At 45.6% G+C, this 18,245-nt stretch overlaps 1 protein-coding gene across 1 annotated transcript; it reads right to left on the minus strand.

Annotated features, from left to right (window-relative positions):
- Positions 1-230: 230 nt before the first annotated feature.
- Positions 231-18,236, minus strand: jupa (junction plakoglobin a). The gene is made up of 16 exons (XM_047579316.1): positions 18,083-18,236; positions 8,983-9,032; positions 8,442-8,603; positions 8,104-8,357; positions 7,124-7,362; positions 6,443-6,644; positions 5,878-6,022; positions 5,618-5,721; positions 5,187-5,525; positions 4,668-4,820; positions 4,457-4,576; positions 4,201-4,351; positions 2,577-2,698; positions 2,276-2,315; positions 1,588-1,708; positions 231-1,210 (listed from the first exon to the last, which is right to left on the minus strand). The coding sequence occupies exons 2-15, from the start codon at positions 8,993-8,995 to the stop codon at positions 1,590-1,592; spliced, it is 2,163 nt and encodes a 720-aa protein (XP_047435272.1). The 5' UTR covers positions 8,996-9,032; positions 18,083-18,236; the 3' UTR covers positions 231-1,210; positions 1,588-1,589.
- Positions 18,237-18,245: the final 9 nt, after the last annotated feature.

Below are 18,245 nucleotides of genomic sequence, written 5' to 3' on the forward strand. Positions count from 1 at the left end.
GATCCACTGAAGACGAGCGTGCAGCCTGTGTTCTGTGTAATAACCTTGTTTGGTATTCTCATTCTGAGAAAAGTTGACATATGCTGGATGAGCAACATTAGCTTTGCTTGGCATCTGTCTGGGGAACATGGGACATGGGTAACAGCCTCCAGAGTCGTTATGACGGATGCGATGCAGCATAAGAGGGGGAACATTTCTCACCTCTGACGCAAAAAACACAAACGACAAAACACGTTTAATATATCCTTTATTTTTATTAAACAAAATTTCAGTAAAAACTCTTATTAAGTAGAAAGACAAATTTCCCTGTCAGTAGTTTGCTCCAGCTGTAGGGCCATCCCCGACGGTATTATCTCATGTGTCGACTTGTGAAATCAGATAAATGAAACCATATTAATTTGCTTTGCGCTGTTTTCTTGCTACAGACATAATATTCTCTTCAAAATCAAAGACATCTCTGTTGGTATTCTGGTAATGACATTTTACTTTTCCCAGTTAATAACTTATAAAAGATGAGAAACAAGTGATAAAAAAAAAACAAAAAAAAAAAACAAACCTCTGTCTTGATCATCCACACCACCTGTAATCAGCTGAGTACATTAGGAGCGGGGAACGGCCCTACACTGCCCTCTCTAAGACCTCCACACGTCCCTCTTACTCAATTAGTGCCACAAGACTGAAGTGTTACCTTCACTGACTCCTGTGTCACAGTGGGAGAAAGCCGACAGTATATAAAGTCAAAACTACAGCAAAGACAGTAGTGTCTGTTACAAAGGCATTAAGCGGAGCGGTGAGTAGGTGCACTGTGCACATTGAGACACCTGTGGCAGTGTTTTCAACCATTATTCTCTTTTTCTTTGTTTCTTTTTCTTAAAAAAAAAAAAAAAAGGAGGCTACACGATTATCATCACAAAATAAAATCTCTTTGGCATAGAACACCCACCCGAAAGCATTAACACACATACTCACATGCACACACTCGTAAAAGATACTCCAACAGAAACCTACAAGCAAAGTCACTGTCAGAGTTATAATCAGCAAAATTACGCTATAAAACAAAGCCCTGTTAAGATTAGGAGTCCCTTACTCTAAGATAATTGCATATATTATTTCAGGTGAAGAGCTGCTGATGACCGTGTCCTCTTGTTATCCTTTGTCTCATCATCGCATCCCACTTCAGCTCCTCTGCCTCCGCTTGTTTATTTCTCCTCTGGGATGATGGGAAGAAAAAAAGAGATTTTTTTTTTCAACAATCGTAAAAAAAAACAAAAAAAACAAACAAATGTCAATGGCACGTAGTCAAGCAAGAAAAACAGTGAGTTTAGGTTGAAAAGCAAGTGATTAATAAAATAAAAATGAAAATAATCCAATATCTACAACACTGATCCTACACATTTAATCATTAATCTCTAATCTGTGTATGTAGTTAAAAATAAATAAGTAAAAAACATTATTTTGTATTCACAGTATTTAGGACTTTGCCTCACTTCAGTTGAGCTTATGTTATGTTTTTCACGCGTTAAACTGTTACCGAACAGTAAATCATTTAAAAGGCGACTGGTTGACCCAGCGTCACCGAGCACTGACCTTTAATATTGGTCACCATATTGTTGCCTCTCGTAGGCCATGCTGCTGGGGTACTCGTCATGCATCATTTCCATGGGCTCTAGGGGCATGCCACTTGGATAGCCTCCGTAGTCCTCCAGCTCTGCAAGAGAAAACAACATTGGTTTAGTTTAGTAGCTGCACATCGCTGCATGAGTCGTCACTTTTTACTGCTCTGGTTACCACTGTGGCAGCACACAGCGCACGCAGTCAAAGATGCTGGAAATCCACATTTATTCTACAGTTCTAGCCACGCTGTGATAATAGAGAGAAGAGCAGCTGAACCTTTGAGCCGCTGGAGCCTCTCTGCTCGTGGTGGAAGAATGCCAAACCATAAAAGGAAAAGATGTCAAGTGGAGGAAAGGGTCAAAATTTAAAGAAAGACGCGAACACAGACAAAGGACAAAAACCGAAACACGACGGAATAACGGAAGATGCATTGATTCATTTATAGAGATATGAGAGCAAGAAATATAACAGAAGGACTGAGCTGCTTTGCGATATAAATGTATTTATGTGTCAACAACAGGTACTATGTATTAGCTTTGTTAATTAAAGATAATGTAAGCGCCACTGCAGGGAGGCAGCCTGCTAACTCAGTATCCACGCTTGTTGGAGTGACCCGCTTTGGAATGTGCTGCATGTGCACATTTCTGCCATCGCTACTCACCATCTGGATAGGCTCCTTCCATTTGCGTAGCGTTGTGAGCCTGAGGGGAGGTCACAAGAGGGCAAGGGTCAAAAAACATGTAACACAGACAGCTTATCAATACCCCTTTAAGTGTAAATTACATTCTTATAATCAATTGGCGTATTTTTTTTCAGCGGCGCAGAATGAGACAGACCTTCTGGGATTTAACTGATATAAAACCACAAGAGCTGATATAATAGTCATATACTAAAATGAGATGTTCAGTTGCAGGTGTTCTGGCAGCAGAGGGTGCCACACACACACACACACACACACTCACCATCTCCCAGGCGGCCGGGTCGTGTTTGAACAGAGAGTGTGTGAGCTCCACTGACACTCGCTTCTTGTAGTCTGAGGTCTTATCCTCGGAGATGCGGAAGAGCACAGCTGCAGCGTAAGTAGCTGAAGGAGAAAGAATCAGTAATTTAGTGGTGAATGAAAAAGTAAAAGTCACAGAAGCTGTTATAATGTGTCACATTTTAGGTGTTTTAAGTTAAATAAGTGATCGCATATAAACTTCAAAAGCATAATATTTGGAGTGGCATACAGACCACATTAAGAAAACGGACGATGTTGTAATTTAGACCCAATAAACTGGCAGATGCTACATTCATTTGAGTAGGTTCGCACAGATTTGCAGGCCTGGCCTTTCTGTTTTTAAGGCTGGTGATGAATCCTCCGAGGTTCTGGTCATTAAGTCCTTCTTTTTACTGCCGACAAGGAAGCGTGTGCACGGGTAACCTTTCCTTGACTTACTGTGCAGTGATAATCTAATTTTCTACATCTCACAGTTGCGTTTCCTCTCGTCCTCTCAGGGCTGTGCTCCTCTGTCTACCAGGTTGATGTTTTTTTATTTCTCCTCTGTGGAACTCTGTGGTTGTTTTTAATGGTGTACCCACTAACAGACAAGTCAATTAAATGTCCTAAAAGGCAGCTCTTAATGAACTTTGAGACACGTCTGGGCTGTTTTGTGCATGCATGACAAATTTTAAAAATATAAACTGAAGTATTTAAGCTAAAAGTAGCAAAAAAACGTAAGAAAAGACAGGGACCTCTCTCATTTCTAAACTAAAAATGAAGCAACAGTTAAGAGCTGGTAAGCGGAGCTCAACTTGAAAAACTAGTCTGATTCCAAAAGATAAGAAAGCGTGGCTTCAGCAACTCTAAAGCTCACATAATAACATGTTACATAATGTTTGTTTAATTGCTACATTGAACTAAAGACTAATCTGCGTCCCTGGAAGCTGCCTTCTCTCATGCACAACGATTTGTTTGTGTTTGTTTTGTGTTCGCTGGGCCTGGAGCCGCCCTGTTTGGAACTAATTGAGCCTTAGAGAAGATCAGACAGGCAATTGAATTATTTGGGCGTGTCTTGTGCGGTGTTTCAGAGTAACAGTGGCGTAGTGATGCAACTTTTGTTTGTTTATAACATAATGGGTAGAACTATTCAATTGTGCGCGGAGGTATTTTATTCTCCGCATCTCAGTGGAAACACTCACACACCCACAAAATGAAATCCAAGTTGCTCATTACCTATGCCAAGTTAGGCGTTGGCCTCATATCCTGGAAAGACGTTGCTTACAAGTAAGCAGTAACGCAAGTACTAGTTCTCTTTATTGAGATTAAAAAAAAAATACTGTAATGTAAATCATCAAGCTAAATTAGGTAATGTCTGCAATAGTGAGACACTAAACGTTGCTTTATGATCCCACCGTTGTTAGGTGTCGATATAAAAAGTATACTGTCTCAGAAAGAAGGCACAGTCATCGTGTTCAACGTGAGCACCTGGAAGCTGCACTTACAGTAAGTACAGCACTCGAGTAAATTGACTGTGCTGCTTCCCAGCTACAACTAAATGCTGCATTACGGTAAGCTTATCACACTGCATTATCCGGGTGTCCTACCGATGCCCTCATTGCTGGAGTGGAGAAGCTCCATCAGTGGAGCAGATGCTCCCTCGCCGTCGATGATCTCAGCGGATGATTTGTCCAGAGACAGCTCACACAGGGCGCCTGCTGCCACGCGCTTCACATTGTCCACTGGAGAGTAGAGCAGCTGCAAAGGTTGAGAAGGGAGTGGTTAAAAAAACGAAATGAACGTAAACGCAGCTGGTTATGAACAGAAGGAAATGCGACGGCTTGTGTTTCCTCCGTTTGGTACCTGGACAAGTAGAGGAATGAGCTGAAGGTTGGCGATCTCTTCTCTGTTGATAGGATCTCTGGCCAGGATGTGCAGAGCGCCTGTGCAGCCCTCCACGATCTCCTCCATCCTCACTCCATCCTGTGAACCACATTGAAGGGGTATATGTTGATCTACAGAAAAGCTACCAGTTTCCTGGATAAATGTTAGTTGACGCTCGCGGCTGACTGACCTGGTATGTCTGCTGGCTGGATGAGCCGTGCTTCTGGGCATCCTGGTAGGCTTTGATCAGCAGGTTGTTCAGGCGGGGAATCGCTCCTGCGTCCCTCAGAGGGGCTTGGTTCTCCCTGCACAAGGCCAGGTTACGGATCAGGCCAACTGCAGCCTTCAGGCAGGAAAAAGAGCGAAATAGATACAATCACGACACAGTTTTCTTAAATAGCTCAGCAAGAAAAACATCTGTTAAGAAAAAAAATCCAGTTTTTGTCTCCATTACAAATACAACCAACTGCTGTTGTTTATTCCTCTAAAAGCTGTTCTTGTGAAACATGCTGCTCTGGCTGTTGAAGGCATATCATGCTCTTTCAGGCTGATTGAAACTCTGGGTCCCTGCCCTAGCTGCCATCTCCTCCGTCCATCTGTCTCTGTCCATCTGTCCATCTATCTATCTAGGCTCTAGGACCCTTTCCGCCATTTTTCCTAAACAGCCACATTTCATTGAGATAACACGTTCCCAATAACTAGACTCTACCTTGATGACAGGCCAGTAGTAGGGCTGGTTGAGCATCTGGATTATGGCAGGGATGCCATAGCAGGTCCTCACTGCATTCTGGGCCACCTCAGCCTGGTGGTGGCGTGAAGTCAGGTGGCGCAGAGCGCAAACGGCCGGTTCAGTCACATCCTGCTTCTCGCGAGCACGCAGTATGGCTTGGATCAGTGCCTCGATGCCGTTGCTTTGGGTGACCAGCGATTTGTTGTGAGCGTTGTTGCATGTGAGGTTAGACAGGATGCCGGTGGCACAGGTGAGCATGCTGAGGTCTTCTGAACAGAGAAGGCCCACCAGGACCTGCAGCAGACTGTCCATACCCTCCTGGAAAATGACAATCAATTTCTCATGAGTTTTCCAGGTGCAGGTAGCGAACAAAAAGAGAAGGGAAACGGAAATAAACCTAAGACACAAACCTGCTTGGTGGCAGCATCAGACAGGTTCCTGAGAGTCCACAGGCAGTTCTGCATCAGGCGCTGGCTGGACCCCATGAGGTGTTGACCCAGAGCCTGCATCCCACCTGCAGCAAACATAGAAGTCCAATCACTCAGCAGCGTCACATAAATTGCGTTGTCGAGGAGACACTGGCTACAGTTCAGGCAACAAAAAGCTGACACACCTGTATGACTATCTTGTACACACAGGTGCGTGCACACAAGGAAGACATTTTACATACCAGCCTCGACAATGGCGGGTTTGTTGCTCGGACACACAGAAAGGACTTTGAGCACGCGGCTTGTGGTCCACAGCAGCTTCTCGTAGCTGTAGTTTCTCATGATGTGAACCAGACCCTCAGGACCTCCGTTGGCAAGAATGATGAGCTGTTAAATGCAGCATTTGTGAGTATGTTGCCATGTAAAGTGCTGATTCATTTTTTTTTTTTTTAATATTCAGGCTTCATTTGTGGAAATCGAAATCCCTTCATTTTACGATGCAACTCTAACAAAGCCCCAACCTGTCCAGGCACATCAACCCCTATTAACCCTCTCACATTTGACTCTTCTGAACAAGTAACCACACCCAAAGCCTCGCTGTTTAAGTACCTGAACGACTCGGTTCACATGCCACACCCGAAACAAGTCAAGCACGCACATGCAGGAAAACTTCAACAGCTTCACATTACAATGCTTGGCTGCTGTGAAACGCACCAACCATATTATTAGATGTGCTAGGACAATATGTAACCGTCAGTCTCACACACACACACACACACACACACACACACACACACACACACACACCTTGCTCTCCTGGTTGCCATAGGACAGCAGCTGCAGGCAGTCTGTGGTGATGGCCAGGAACTTGGGGTTGCTCTTTTTCAGCAGGGGAACCATCCTCTGCAGGCCGTCGGCCAGGCGCACGGCCATCTTAGCTCCCTCCTGGTGCAGCAGCAGGTTGTGGAGGGTGGTGATGGCGTAGAAGAGCACAGACTCCATGGGGGAGCTGAGGAAGGGAAACGGCTGTGCTTAGAGGGCATCACAATATCACGACAGGATTGTTCTTCACAGGAACATTCCACGACTGGGTGTGTTCATGCTCAGATACCATCACTCATGACGTTCTTAAATCGCTAAGGTCTGTCTCAATCTGATTTTCTACATTTCCCAGACTACCAGTCAACACTCTCCGGAGAATGTGCCTGAGCTAAACTAATGGTAGGAGCAACAACAAGGTTCTTCAGTGAGCCTCTGGCTGCTTTACAGTGTCGCCTTTCCAGGCTCTCTCCATTAAACATCAGAACAATGTGATTGTCTGTATTTAGGGGCCATGCCTCAGCAAAGATTTAATGCAATCTGGAAGTGCTTTTCCTTGGTGCGGATATGCTCCGTCATATGTGTAGACTACTATTATACATTATGAGTTCACAAGCAACTAAGAAAAAGATCAAACTGTGATGAATGAAGTGATTGGCCCAGAAGTACCTGAGCATTCGGACAAGAGCGGGGATTCCTCCGGACTTGAAGATGGAGAGCAGGCCCTCTCTCTGGTGGGAGAGGTTGTGCAGGATGCTGGCCGTGGCCCTTGCCGTCTCCATGTCGCTCGTGTTCTGCATGGCCCGCACCACCGCTGCCACCATCTGAGGGGACTGCATCAGCGCACGGCGGGACGCCTCCTTGCGCGTGAGCTGGTTGACAATCTGCGCCGCCTTGCTGACCACCACCTGATGATTGGAGACGAAGGGAAAAAGAGAAGAATTCATTTTTAGAATTCCTGTTTGACCAAGAATGAAAGTGAGGGCATTCTCTGACAATGAAATTTTATCTGTATAGACGGGATAAAAATGTGGGGCTGCAAATAAAAATGAATTTGATCTTAAACAGTCTTAGTTCTTGGTGATAGCTCTAAATTAAATTCAAATTTGGCTAACCAGATTTTAAAAATCATAAGAGAGATACAAGGATAAAACAGTTTAAGGACTTAAACTATTGATGAATAGATGTTGGTTTAATAAATGGTTTTCTAAAAGTGTTTTTTACTTTGCTGTTTTACGCCTGAGTTTTTGTATGTGTTAATGATTGAAATTCTGCCAGAGTGGTGGGCAGATTTTCACATGTAGGGACAAAACCATGTTTGTCTGCCAACATAAGCTAAGCTAACCAGCTCCTGGTGCTACCTCCATATTTAGCACCAGGTGTAAAGCGATGTCTCTGTTCAACTCAGTGAGCCACAACAATGGACCATTGTGCACAACAACCTTACAATTCACAATATCTACTCTAAATGGCATCTCTACAGAGAACACTTTAGCATTAAATGCATTTACTGTTTCTCTTGTTTTTCTCTCAGTCTACAGTAGTTTGACTACTTTCCAAACGATGTGTCCAGTTAAAGGCAAATTTCAACCAAATTCCACACTGACGTCTGATGTCTATGTACATGGGCACATCTTCATGATCATCACCTGGTCTTCATCGTTGAGCAGCTTGGTGAGCTCCGGCACGGCGCGCGTGGCCAGCTCGGCATCGTCCTGGTAATTAATCAGGTGGATGATGGCCGCCTTGAGCATCTGAGACGGCTCAGCCAGCCGCTGGACGTTAGTCATCTGGGACGGGTCGGTCTGAGTGGACAGAATGGTGGTGCCTCCCTCCATGGTCTCTGGGAACATGGCAGCCCGCACCCGCTGGGCTCTGGTCAGTGTGTACTGGGAATCCAAGTCTATCGAGACAAGAGACAATGATATCACAGCCTGCAGGTGATTAGAGGAACATATTAACCGGCTCGAGGCGCGCTCTGTCTTACCGGGCTCTGTCGTCATGGTGGTGGTGGTCATGGTGTACTGCTTGGTGGTGTACTCTCCGTCGTCATCTCTGACTGTGGTGGCTCCGGACTGGATGCCTGAATCTATGCCATACATGGTCTGCTGCCACTGTGCCACCTTCACAGAGCCGTCCATCTCACCCACTGCAGAGGACAGAGGAACAGGGCACGTCACATGTGTTAAGGAAGTCATTTAAAGCAAGAGATTAAATAAATACTGAAGTGAGAGGAATCAGATTGAATTATTCACAAATAATAATGATAATAATAATTTTTCCCTTGAGATGAGAGTTTTATTTCTATAGCAAGTAAAGGAACCTTTTTATAGAAGCAACCTTTAGCTATCTTTTGTTACAGGGAAGTGCAAAACGTATGAAAACAATAGCTGGAAGTATTCAAAGTTCATTGGCTTTCCAAAACAACGCAATGATATAGGCAAAATACATCAACATAAATTCACTACAGTACGAAAACACACTTGAAATCCACTAAAATGATCAAAAATAAAAACTGAAAGACTTACTTTGCATTGCCATTGTGGTCTGTTGTTACCAAAGCAATGATGGAGAAAACCTAAGACACAGAGAAAAAAACCAGAGTCAGGATTTCCAGCATTCCTTCCTCAACTCGCTACATATTCCCTTCATAGTCTCTCTAGACTGTCATACTTTTTTTTTCTCTATATATATTTATACACTCCTGCGGTGTGACGGCTCACAGGAGGGACCTGCCCTAATGATGACAACACAGAGGGGCGGACGTTGCTCGTGTGGGAGGGAAAGTGCAGTGAACTGAGAGACAGCTGTAAGCCAGAAATTCGAAGCAGTCAGAGTGACCTTCCACCTCCGGCCTCTGCTCCTGCAGCAGTGGGAGTAGCCTGCGGCTGACGTGCAGCATTCAGGAACCTGCTCGTCAGGTTTCGATTCCAGTGTATGAGAAAGGGTGTGAGTGTGTACACGAGACAGTGAGCACACTTCTCGTCACAAACACACACACACACACACATGTCCAGATCTTTAAAACAAATCCTACTACTCGGCTTTAACTTTTGTCCTTAAAACAATAAACTTCCTCCAGTATGCAAATTAGACAACACCACCGCGCAGGTTGTGTGGCTTCTTTCCGACAACGCTCGACATTGCTTAACCGCCTCCCTGTTTGCTACTTGCTGGTGCATGTTTGTTCCACGCCTCCTTCGTCATTACTTTTTCCAACAAAAATAATTTACCTCACCACATTTAGTTGGAATTTCGAACCAGGTAAACAACCGAAAAAAAAAAAGGTCTCAACATGTGTACATGTGAATCACAGACTTTTTGAAATACTAAAAGATTAAATGAATCCCCTTCCAGCACTTATAAATGAATTCTTTTGTTGAGGTCTCTTTTGTGTATAAAGAGAAGGAACAAATAATGCTTAGAAGAGAGTTGACGGATCCGACGTGAACTCTGAACAGCGGAAGCTGTTTTCTATCTCCCCTTGGCCACGGCCTGCAGGTCATCCACCGCCCAAATACTTCACATGAAAATCTGCATTTGTAACAGCTGCCCGCCGCTGCATGCAACATATGACCCACAGTACAATGCATTCACTGTGCTGCTTACAAGTGTTGTCAGACATCTGACTGTCCCACAGCACATAGCTGGGCCGGATTGCGTGCGTGTACATGTTTTGCAGGCACTGCAGCGGAGGCATGATGGATGAGGAGGGGTCTCTACGCACGGCAATGCCTAGAAGTAAACAGCTCAAACGGGAACGGGAAATAAACATCTCCATCACCGAGGTTGTTTTCTGTGACATCTGGTTGTTGCTTGTGGCGTAATAATCGACTATCTTCCCTCTTCACCACTCATAAAACAAGTCACAGCTCAAAGTCCTTTCAGCTTCACCTGTGCGTTCATTCATCTTCATGGAACAAACAACATAACAATGCGGTGAGTGCTGTAATGGAAACTGACCGATAAGTGCGTTATAATTCGTGAAAAACATGAATTGTTTTGTCTCCCTGACTGACGCTGGGGTTGTACACAGTGTACAAGCAAAAGAAACACCCCCGCATCTTCCCTTCCCTCTGAAATATGTGTTTCAGTCCCTCAGCCCGGCTTTTGTCCTACAGATGTGTACTGGCGTGTGTGTGCACATCACTGTAGCTCTTTGTCAGGGGTTTCTATTAAAAAAAATATATGAAACTGACGGCGACAAAATGTGTAAATCAGCTGTCGACTTCCTCTCTGCGTCACTTGTAGGGACAAGATCCCACTTCAGAGTCTGCGTGTTTGTTTTATTTACAAAATACCGATCTTCAGTTAAGATGCCCCCCCTTTTCACTTTTACAGGAAACTTCGGCTCAGCTTCGTCAGTAGCGCATCTGGCACGGAATCCTGCACGACCAGGCCCCACATGACTGTCTGAGCTTGCAGCTACATGTCACCTTTCAGATAAAGCACTGACTCATCAGACCACAGTCAACTATGCAGGCAAACAGTGCGCGGTCCCACCTTTCTCACTAAAAGGTGTGTCCACTTTTTAAAAGTGAGGGGTTATGTGTCGAAACGGTAAAAAAAATGACCACAGAATAATGTGTCACACGCACACGTCACCGGGAATAAACTGACAAACTAAATGCTCATCTGCTTTCTAAGTTAAACACATAGATCATGATCATCCACCGCTAAACGGGCGGAGTCACCGCCGGTGTAAAATCAGGTACATGTGACTTTTTGTTCACAGAGAACTTTCACGTTGTCTGTAAATCAGGGACGGTGTTTGTGCAGTCTTTGTTTCCCTGGGCGAGGCAGTGGGTTCAGCCAACTGTTGCAACGCTGCGACACGCCCCGCCTATCGCCTAGGTAGCTGAAAGTCCGTGGGGGCTTTATCTGCTGACCCATCTGATGTCTGGAGCTCCGGGCACTTGTTTTCAGATAACTGCGCTTCTCCCAAACCCTTTTTTTTCCGAGCCACTTCTACAAACGCACAACTGTGGTCCAAGTACAGAAAACCGCTTGACAGCTTGGATTTAAAATAATGTAAAGTCAATAAAAGCCAAAGCTGAGCAAACAATTCCAATAAAAAGGAACATTGTTTTGCATATTATGGCGAGAACAAAGCTTATCTACACGCCCCTCCCACAGCGTTCAGCGCAGAGAAGCAGCTCTCGGTTGAACTGTGCACTTCTGACTGGACTTTGCCCTCTTCCAGTTAATGAGTGATGCATCTTTTTTCACTCTAGCTGGACCTTGCTCCGTCACCGCCGCTGCCACCAGCAGTCACCCGCCCACGCGCTTACATGGAAGCCATGCTTCGGAATAACACGCATTTCACGCCCGTCACCTCCCACTATCCTGTTAAGCAACAGCCTCTGTCAAAGGGTTCAGGAGAGAAGAAGAAGAAGAAGAAAAAAAAACAAACTGCACAGTAAAAGTCAGGAATGCGTATCGGTGAAAGCTGCCAGCGAGCGAGTTGAAACAGAAAAGCAGAGACGGATACTGAAACACTGGCGTGACATTCCACACCGACACCATACATTCAAACTGTCCCGGAGTGCGTCTGAGCGTAAATCACGCACTGAGCAAAAAAAGTACACGATTTGGACATTTTCACCGTTCTCCTCTTCTACTTCTACATGAGTCATCGGCAGTTACTGTGAGGACACGGCTACAATGACAAATAATGAGTAACGTATAGTGAGGACACATGCACTGTCCTGCCCCCCCCCCCCCCCCCCCCTCAGGCATGTCAGACAGGGAGTGTCTCCACAGCGGTGACAGGCTCTCAGTAAGGGTGTGGCGGCGGAGCAGAGCGTTTGTTGCATGAGTGGGTGAGGACGAATACACCTAATAGCTGGAGGGACGCTTACATTTCGCTCATCACCTCCGCTTCCGCCCACTAATTAAAAAGTCGAAAAACTAAGCGTAGTGATGACAAAAACATTCCAGCAGGCCAGAGTTTTGACTTTGCTGGCCTAAGCTCTCCTTTGTATCACAGCAGGATTGAATCAGGTCAGGGAAGAGGCCCGGGCAGGGGGGGTGGTGTGGGTGGGGGGTGGGCTGGAGATGAACCCTGGTCATGTTCCAGTCTTATTCAAGTGGCTCCTAACACACTCTACAGAGTTTGCAGCGATTCGTTATTTAGCTGGCAGGCAGGGGTCTAAACAACATGCCTTTGGTATTTTGCTGTTGCCGCTGGTGGACTTTTGCGTATTAAGATGGCACAATTACACCCATGTTCAAAGGAATATTTTTAACATCCTGGAAAAAACGCTTGTTTGTTTTCTCGCCGGGGTCCTGATGAGACGCTGCTCTGCTTCTGTTACCGTTTTGCTTAGCACAAAGGCTCGGGATAATGCTTTTTTGATGAGTTCATGCAAAACCAAAAGGGAACAACAACAGGTTCCGCAAATAACACCCTATAAATACAAGCTGCTTTACTGCAAGCAACGCTCTGATAATCTAAACTCGGAGCAGCCTCGTTATTAATCGTCCGCGTTAAATGAATATTTTCTTGGCGACGAGAGCGTCACAGGCTTTGTTGCAGAAACGCGGCCTCGTCTGGTGCTTCTGTGGCTCCTAACAGGCTCGGCTAATGTTATGTTTAGGCTGACACGCAAATGAAGAAGATTATTTTAGCGCACATCTGTAAAGCTTCTTGCGCCATCTGGACAGATAAACTATTTGACATATAGGCCACCGCACCCACTCTCCCCCTTGTCCCCCACTCACGCCCTGACACATATATGTTCCCTGACATGTAACCGACACTCCTCTTACTATGAAGTGTTTCCCAGATGACCTTAACACACAGCCTGCGCTCACGCGGCCCAAACCTCCCCGACAGACAGAATGGCCGAGCCCGGCCAGCTGAGTCTCCAGACGGAAGCTGACATTGTGCTCTCTGCATCCTTTCTCCGCAGACTTGAGGCTCTGATGTCCCAGTGGGATACAGCTTAACACATCCACTAACCCTCCCGGTCCCCTCGGCCCACATGCCTCTCGTCCCCTACTTGTGTAACGATGGCCGTTATGGCACTGTAATGGCAGCAGCAGGGGCCAACTGGATAGCTGTTAGCTATGAATCAATACGGGAGGATGTGAAGTGGTGCACAGCTAATGGATTTATTGTGGTGGGTGACAGGAAGTGGTGGTCAACATTATCTGACTCACCAACGCTGCTTGGCCGTCTGGTCGGAGAGGGGAAGTCTATAAAGAGAAGCTGCACCTTCTGTTCCCGTAGACGGGAGAATACGGTGCGCCACCACCTTAACGTCACGTCGCGCAACTCAGATCGTGAAATTTTGTAAAGGCCCAAACTCTTGGAGAACGAGCATGCATCATCCGAATGTAACAGGCAGCTGATAAAATCCAGACCACGGCAACGTCACCACGCCAAGAGCCCACAGATGATAAAATGTTAGTGGTGCGCACTTGTGCAACACGCAAACTGAATTTGTCTAACTGTGGCAGATAGAGCGCAGACTGCTGCTCCCCCTTGCCTGATCTGGAAACATTCCCAGCAACACAGTCAACCACTGCCAATGAATAAAATAAGAAGCGGAATGGCTAATGGCTCCTTGATTTGTCAGATTTGCAGCTGCTTCAGCGAGTCAAATTAGGACGATGGGCGCAGTGGCTGTGAAAAGCAAAAACTTAATGGTGTATAGTTGTTGTTGTTTGCTTTCCGTGGGATCGCGCGGTGAATCAAAGGAAATGCGAGCAGTCTCGGAGGAGGTGCCCAAGTGCAGATGAGAATCAGATTACAGGGAACTGATAAAGGAGAGGGGAATGAGTAAAAAGGGGTGTATACCGTGTAGCAATAAACTCTCATTTGAAGGAAAAGGAACAAAGTGCACTAAATGGCTCACATCAGATACGGTGGGAGGAGCTGAAGTCTAGCATATCCAAAGATCGTCCTTTATATAAGAAACAACAAGGCAACACAAAAATGTGGAGGCCTAATGGATATATTTAGTTTTACATGAGCCTTAGATACACAGTTACTGAAGGTTTGGTTGAAGAAAGGGCACAGATTTAGTCTGTGGACCTGCAGGAAGAAGGATACACCCCCCCCCCCCTCAATGTTGTTTGGTTGCTGGTAGGAAGGAAAAGGATGAACTAAGTGTCTGATAGCACAGAGGGCGCCTGTGTTACTTTGGGGTAGAGAGGAAAAGAGTAGCCGCATTGTCCCATTGACTGCCGTCCCAGTGAAAAGGAAACCTCTCTCAAGTGTCCCCACTGAATGCCACCAAAAAGGCTGAAGCACATCAAGATGGCTCTGTGTGTTCACGGGCCAAGTTCGGTGGCCAACGCCGCATCCAAAGCCCCATTTTAAAGGCCCGACAGGGAGCCTTGAACCGCCACCGCTACGCATCAGCGTGCGCCAGAGCGCTGAGGCGATGTGACAGATGATTAATTTTTCAGGGAGATTAGAGGCACGAGGGAGCAGCGGCGGAGGGGTGCTGGAGAGAGCAGGGACCCCAAAGGGTACGGCAAGTTGACGGTTTGTTCATTTCATTTAGTTCGTTAAAAGAAAAAAACAAAACAACTAAATATGTAAAAGTTTGCAATATTAAAAACTGAGCGAATTCCTCCGGCAGCAGCACATCATTTGTTTCGTACGCGGATGTCGTCAGATCAGACCCACAAGAGCGTCAACTGACAAGGCGCAAAGGAAAAAAAATGAAAAACAGAATAACAGCCTTTATTGTCACAAACGCCCATGAGGAGTTTTTTTTTTTCAGTTTATCCAGTGTTTTGTAAATTATGCACAGGCACCAGGCTCGCACGGTTTTCACAACCCGTGCGCGCATGGAATCTTGCAAAGGCAGGGAAACAAAGAAAACAAGCAAGGCACGAGGCTTCGGCTCTCAACATATGCAGAACCAACTTCCTTGTGAGACCTCGCATCTCTAACGAGTCGAGCTTCCCTGTTGATTTGATTTTGGTTTCTACCACACCCTCGCTGCCCTCACTTCAGTCTCTCATAGAAGTGTAATTAAGGGACAGGGAGGAGGCGAAGAAAAACACACACCGCAGGAGTCATCAGTCAGGAGTCGCTGCAATGAGAAGCCAAATCATCCGACTGTGAAAACTTTGTCTTTTGAGTCAGTGCTGGAGTCTAGTTCACTCCCTCCTTGACAGTGATGAAAAAATTATCGATGGTAATGTATTCATGGAGAAAACAGTGGGATTCAGCTATTTCCTGCTCGCTGTCAGACTGATGTGTGGGTGTTTTGGACAGCTTTGATAAGAGCTGGCTTAAGATGACCAACCTGGCAGACATTCGTGATGGTTTTAAAGTGAAAGTGAAGGGAAGACGCAGCAGCAGCCATTAGGCCTGTGACATTTTAAGTGAGGGACGTTTTTTCGTGCTCTTGTCAGATCCAGCCATGAGAACAGCTGAAGGTAAATAATTAACTTCAGGGTTGAGCTGGGCGACGCCAGCTCCACTTGCTCAGCATTATATCACTGCACTCTGGCAGACAATTGCGATCTTGTGTTTTGTCTGTGACAGTTTGGTCACTGCTGCTGCTTTTGTTAGGGTATGTCTTAAATAAATGCTTTGACTGGAAATCGCCTACTCTGGCCGTCCTTGATTGGTTTACTTTTATGGTTTAAAATGAAATTATCCCCTATGAAAGCAGATTAGCGTTGGTTTCTTGCTCATTAGATGTAATATTACAGTAATGAAACGAGTTCTACATGTCTGGAGGCTGCGGGTTTGAATAAACCCGCTCTGTGTTTGTCTGGTGAAGACTTCCTTCCAGGCCTCTGGCCGTGAACCCCATGGAGATTTCAATGCCGTCACACGACTTCACTTTTGCTTCAACCCCTGTCGTCGCTGACGGGAAACTTTATCTCTCTGCATTTCCTTCTCCATGGGAACAGTAAAACAGAAAGGCAGGGCAACATGCAAACACAGAGCAGGTCACTTAACGTGCGCGCTGAGTGGCTGCAACCGAGCCCCTTGAAAGTACCCGGCCAGGCGTCACTGGACACAGACAAAGACGAGGTAAATAATAAAATAAACTAAGGTTAGGATGTATGCCACGCAGTAATCTCACTTGAAAAGTGTAGGCCTATTTATAACCCGAAGGATCCCCTGGCCTCTTGCTCTGTTAATGTAGGACAGTATCAGGGAATTAAGCGGGGTGGGGTGGGGTGGGGGGGGATTATCACCGTCCCACCACAGCTGTAGCTACAAATCCTACTGTAAGTCACCCCCATTGCCGTCCCACCATCCATCCACCCTCTTCCCTGAGGGCAGACAGCAGCAGCTTTCCGACCATGCTGCTGTCTGCCGCTGCACCACTTGATGAGGCCAGGCTGGCACAGGGTATTGGCACCGTGTCCTATTCAACCTGACACACATTCAACAACCTCAGCTGGACGCGCTGCTCTGGAAACAAGCCGGACGCTTGGCGCTTGCTTTCGGCGCTTTGTGATGCTTGCTAATAACTCAGACACGAGAACAATAGGTGATTAGGTTCCTTTTAAGGTCTAAGTCTGTCTCAAATGGACTCTGATGTTAACGGCGGTAATCCCAACTGGATCTCAGTCTTAAAATCAACTGAAAGATGTTTGTGCTCCTGCATCTGCGAAGATAATGACTTCATGGAAGAATTAGGCAACACCTGGAGGGATGAGTGGGTGTGGACGGAAGCTATAGTAACACACCATCACATCACTGTCATAAATCACAAAAGTACATGACGTTACATCCCCCCACCCCCACGCTCTCATTGCTTAGCTCATGGTATTTTCCTGTTGTTTGGCCTCAAATGTCCAAACTTGAGTTCATTGATCTATAAGAAGCCAGAAAAATGTGAATATTGTTTTTAAAGGCGGACAAAGTGTCAAAAACAAGTATGATCACCAAGGATATGAAGAGCTCACTGTAGCTTAACTTAGAGTATAAAATGATTAATAATTATTTCTGGTTGATTGTACGTAGCCAGGAGATAGTAAACTCGCTGTTGTTTTATTGCCTTGCCTGTTATGAGGTCCATAAAATTTTATATGAGACTTCATTGCGATATCAATCGTAAAACCTTCTTTCTTTCTTTCTTTCTTTCTTTCTTTCTTTCTTTCTTTCCTTCTCTTCTCTTCTCTTCCTTCCTGCCTTCCCCTCGTATGTGGACACAAACGGACCCAACAGAATAAACTTGGACCTCCAGCAATGACACTGTGGGGCCCCTATTGACAAGTGACGTCCAGCTTTATGATCAATACATGTCGCGATGAATCTGTCACAATAGCTCTGTGGCACTTCGGACAGTTAAGAAGCAAACAAAAGACGTCGGTTAACAAAAAAAAAAAAAAAAAAAAAAAAAAAAAGACATCAAACTTTTAGAGGCTGCAGCTCGCCAAGAACTCACACACTCACTCAACACAACAGCAGCAGGAGACAGTTTGAGGCATGCGGAAATGAATTTCTGATACAAAGCAGAATTAGCACCCAGATAAGAAAAAGATTGACCAAAACCAGCGAACACTTCCTGCGTAAACGCCTTCTGCGAGAAATCACAATTTAAGTGCGCAAAAAGCAGACAAATAACCGCAAGTAACAAAAACACAAAGAGCAGTTTAAGAGCTGGTAAAAAAACTGTCGGGAAATCGAGTGAATCCTACCTCTGAAAAACACACGAAGCCTTTGAGGATTATTCCAGAGCAGTGTTTTTTTTCCCTCTTCGGTACGGATCACTATTTCTCCTTACTTCTCTCCACCACTGCTGCTGGCCGACAGTCCTCTGGACAACAAAAAAAGAAAAAGCCCTGTAAAAGGAGCGTCACC

This window comes from Mugil cephalus, chromosome 2 (assembly GCF_022458985.1).
Source record: "Mugil cephalus isolate CIBA_MC_2020 chromosome 2, CIBA_Mcephalus_1.1, whole genome shotgun sequence".
NCBI classification, from domain to species: domain Eukaryota; kingdom Metazoa; phylum Chordata; class Actinopteri; order Mugiliformes; family Mugilidae; genus Mugil; species Mugil cephalus.

Bases quoted from the DNA above. Each gene is read 5' to 3' on its own strand.
- jupa (XM_047579316.1), bottom strand. The intron at 7,363-8,103 runs GTGATGATCATG...TCCAATCATCAG, and splicing joins TGCTCAACGATGAAGACCAG to GTGGTGGTCAGCAAGGCGGC. The intron at 6,645-7,123 runs GTACTTCTGGGC...TCCCTTCCTCAG, and splicing joins GCTCTTGTCCGAATGCTCAG to CTCCCCCATGGAGTCTGTGC.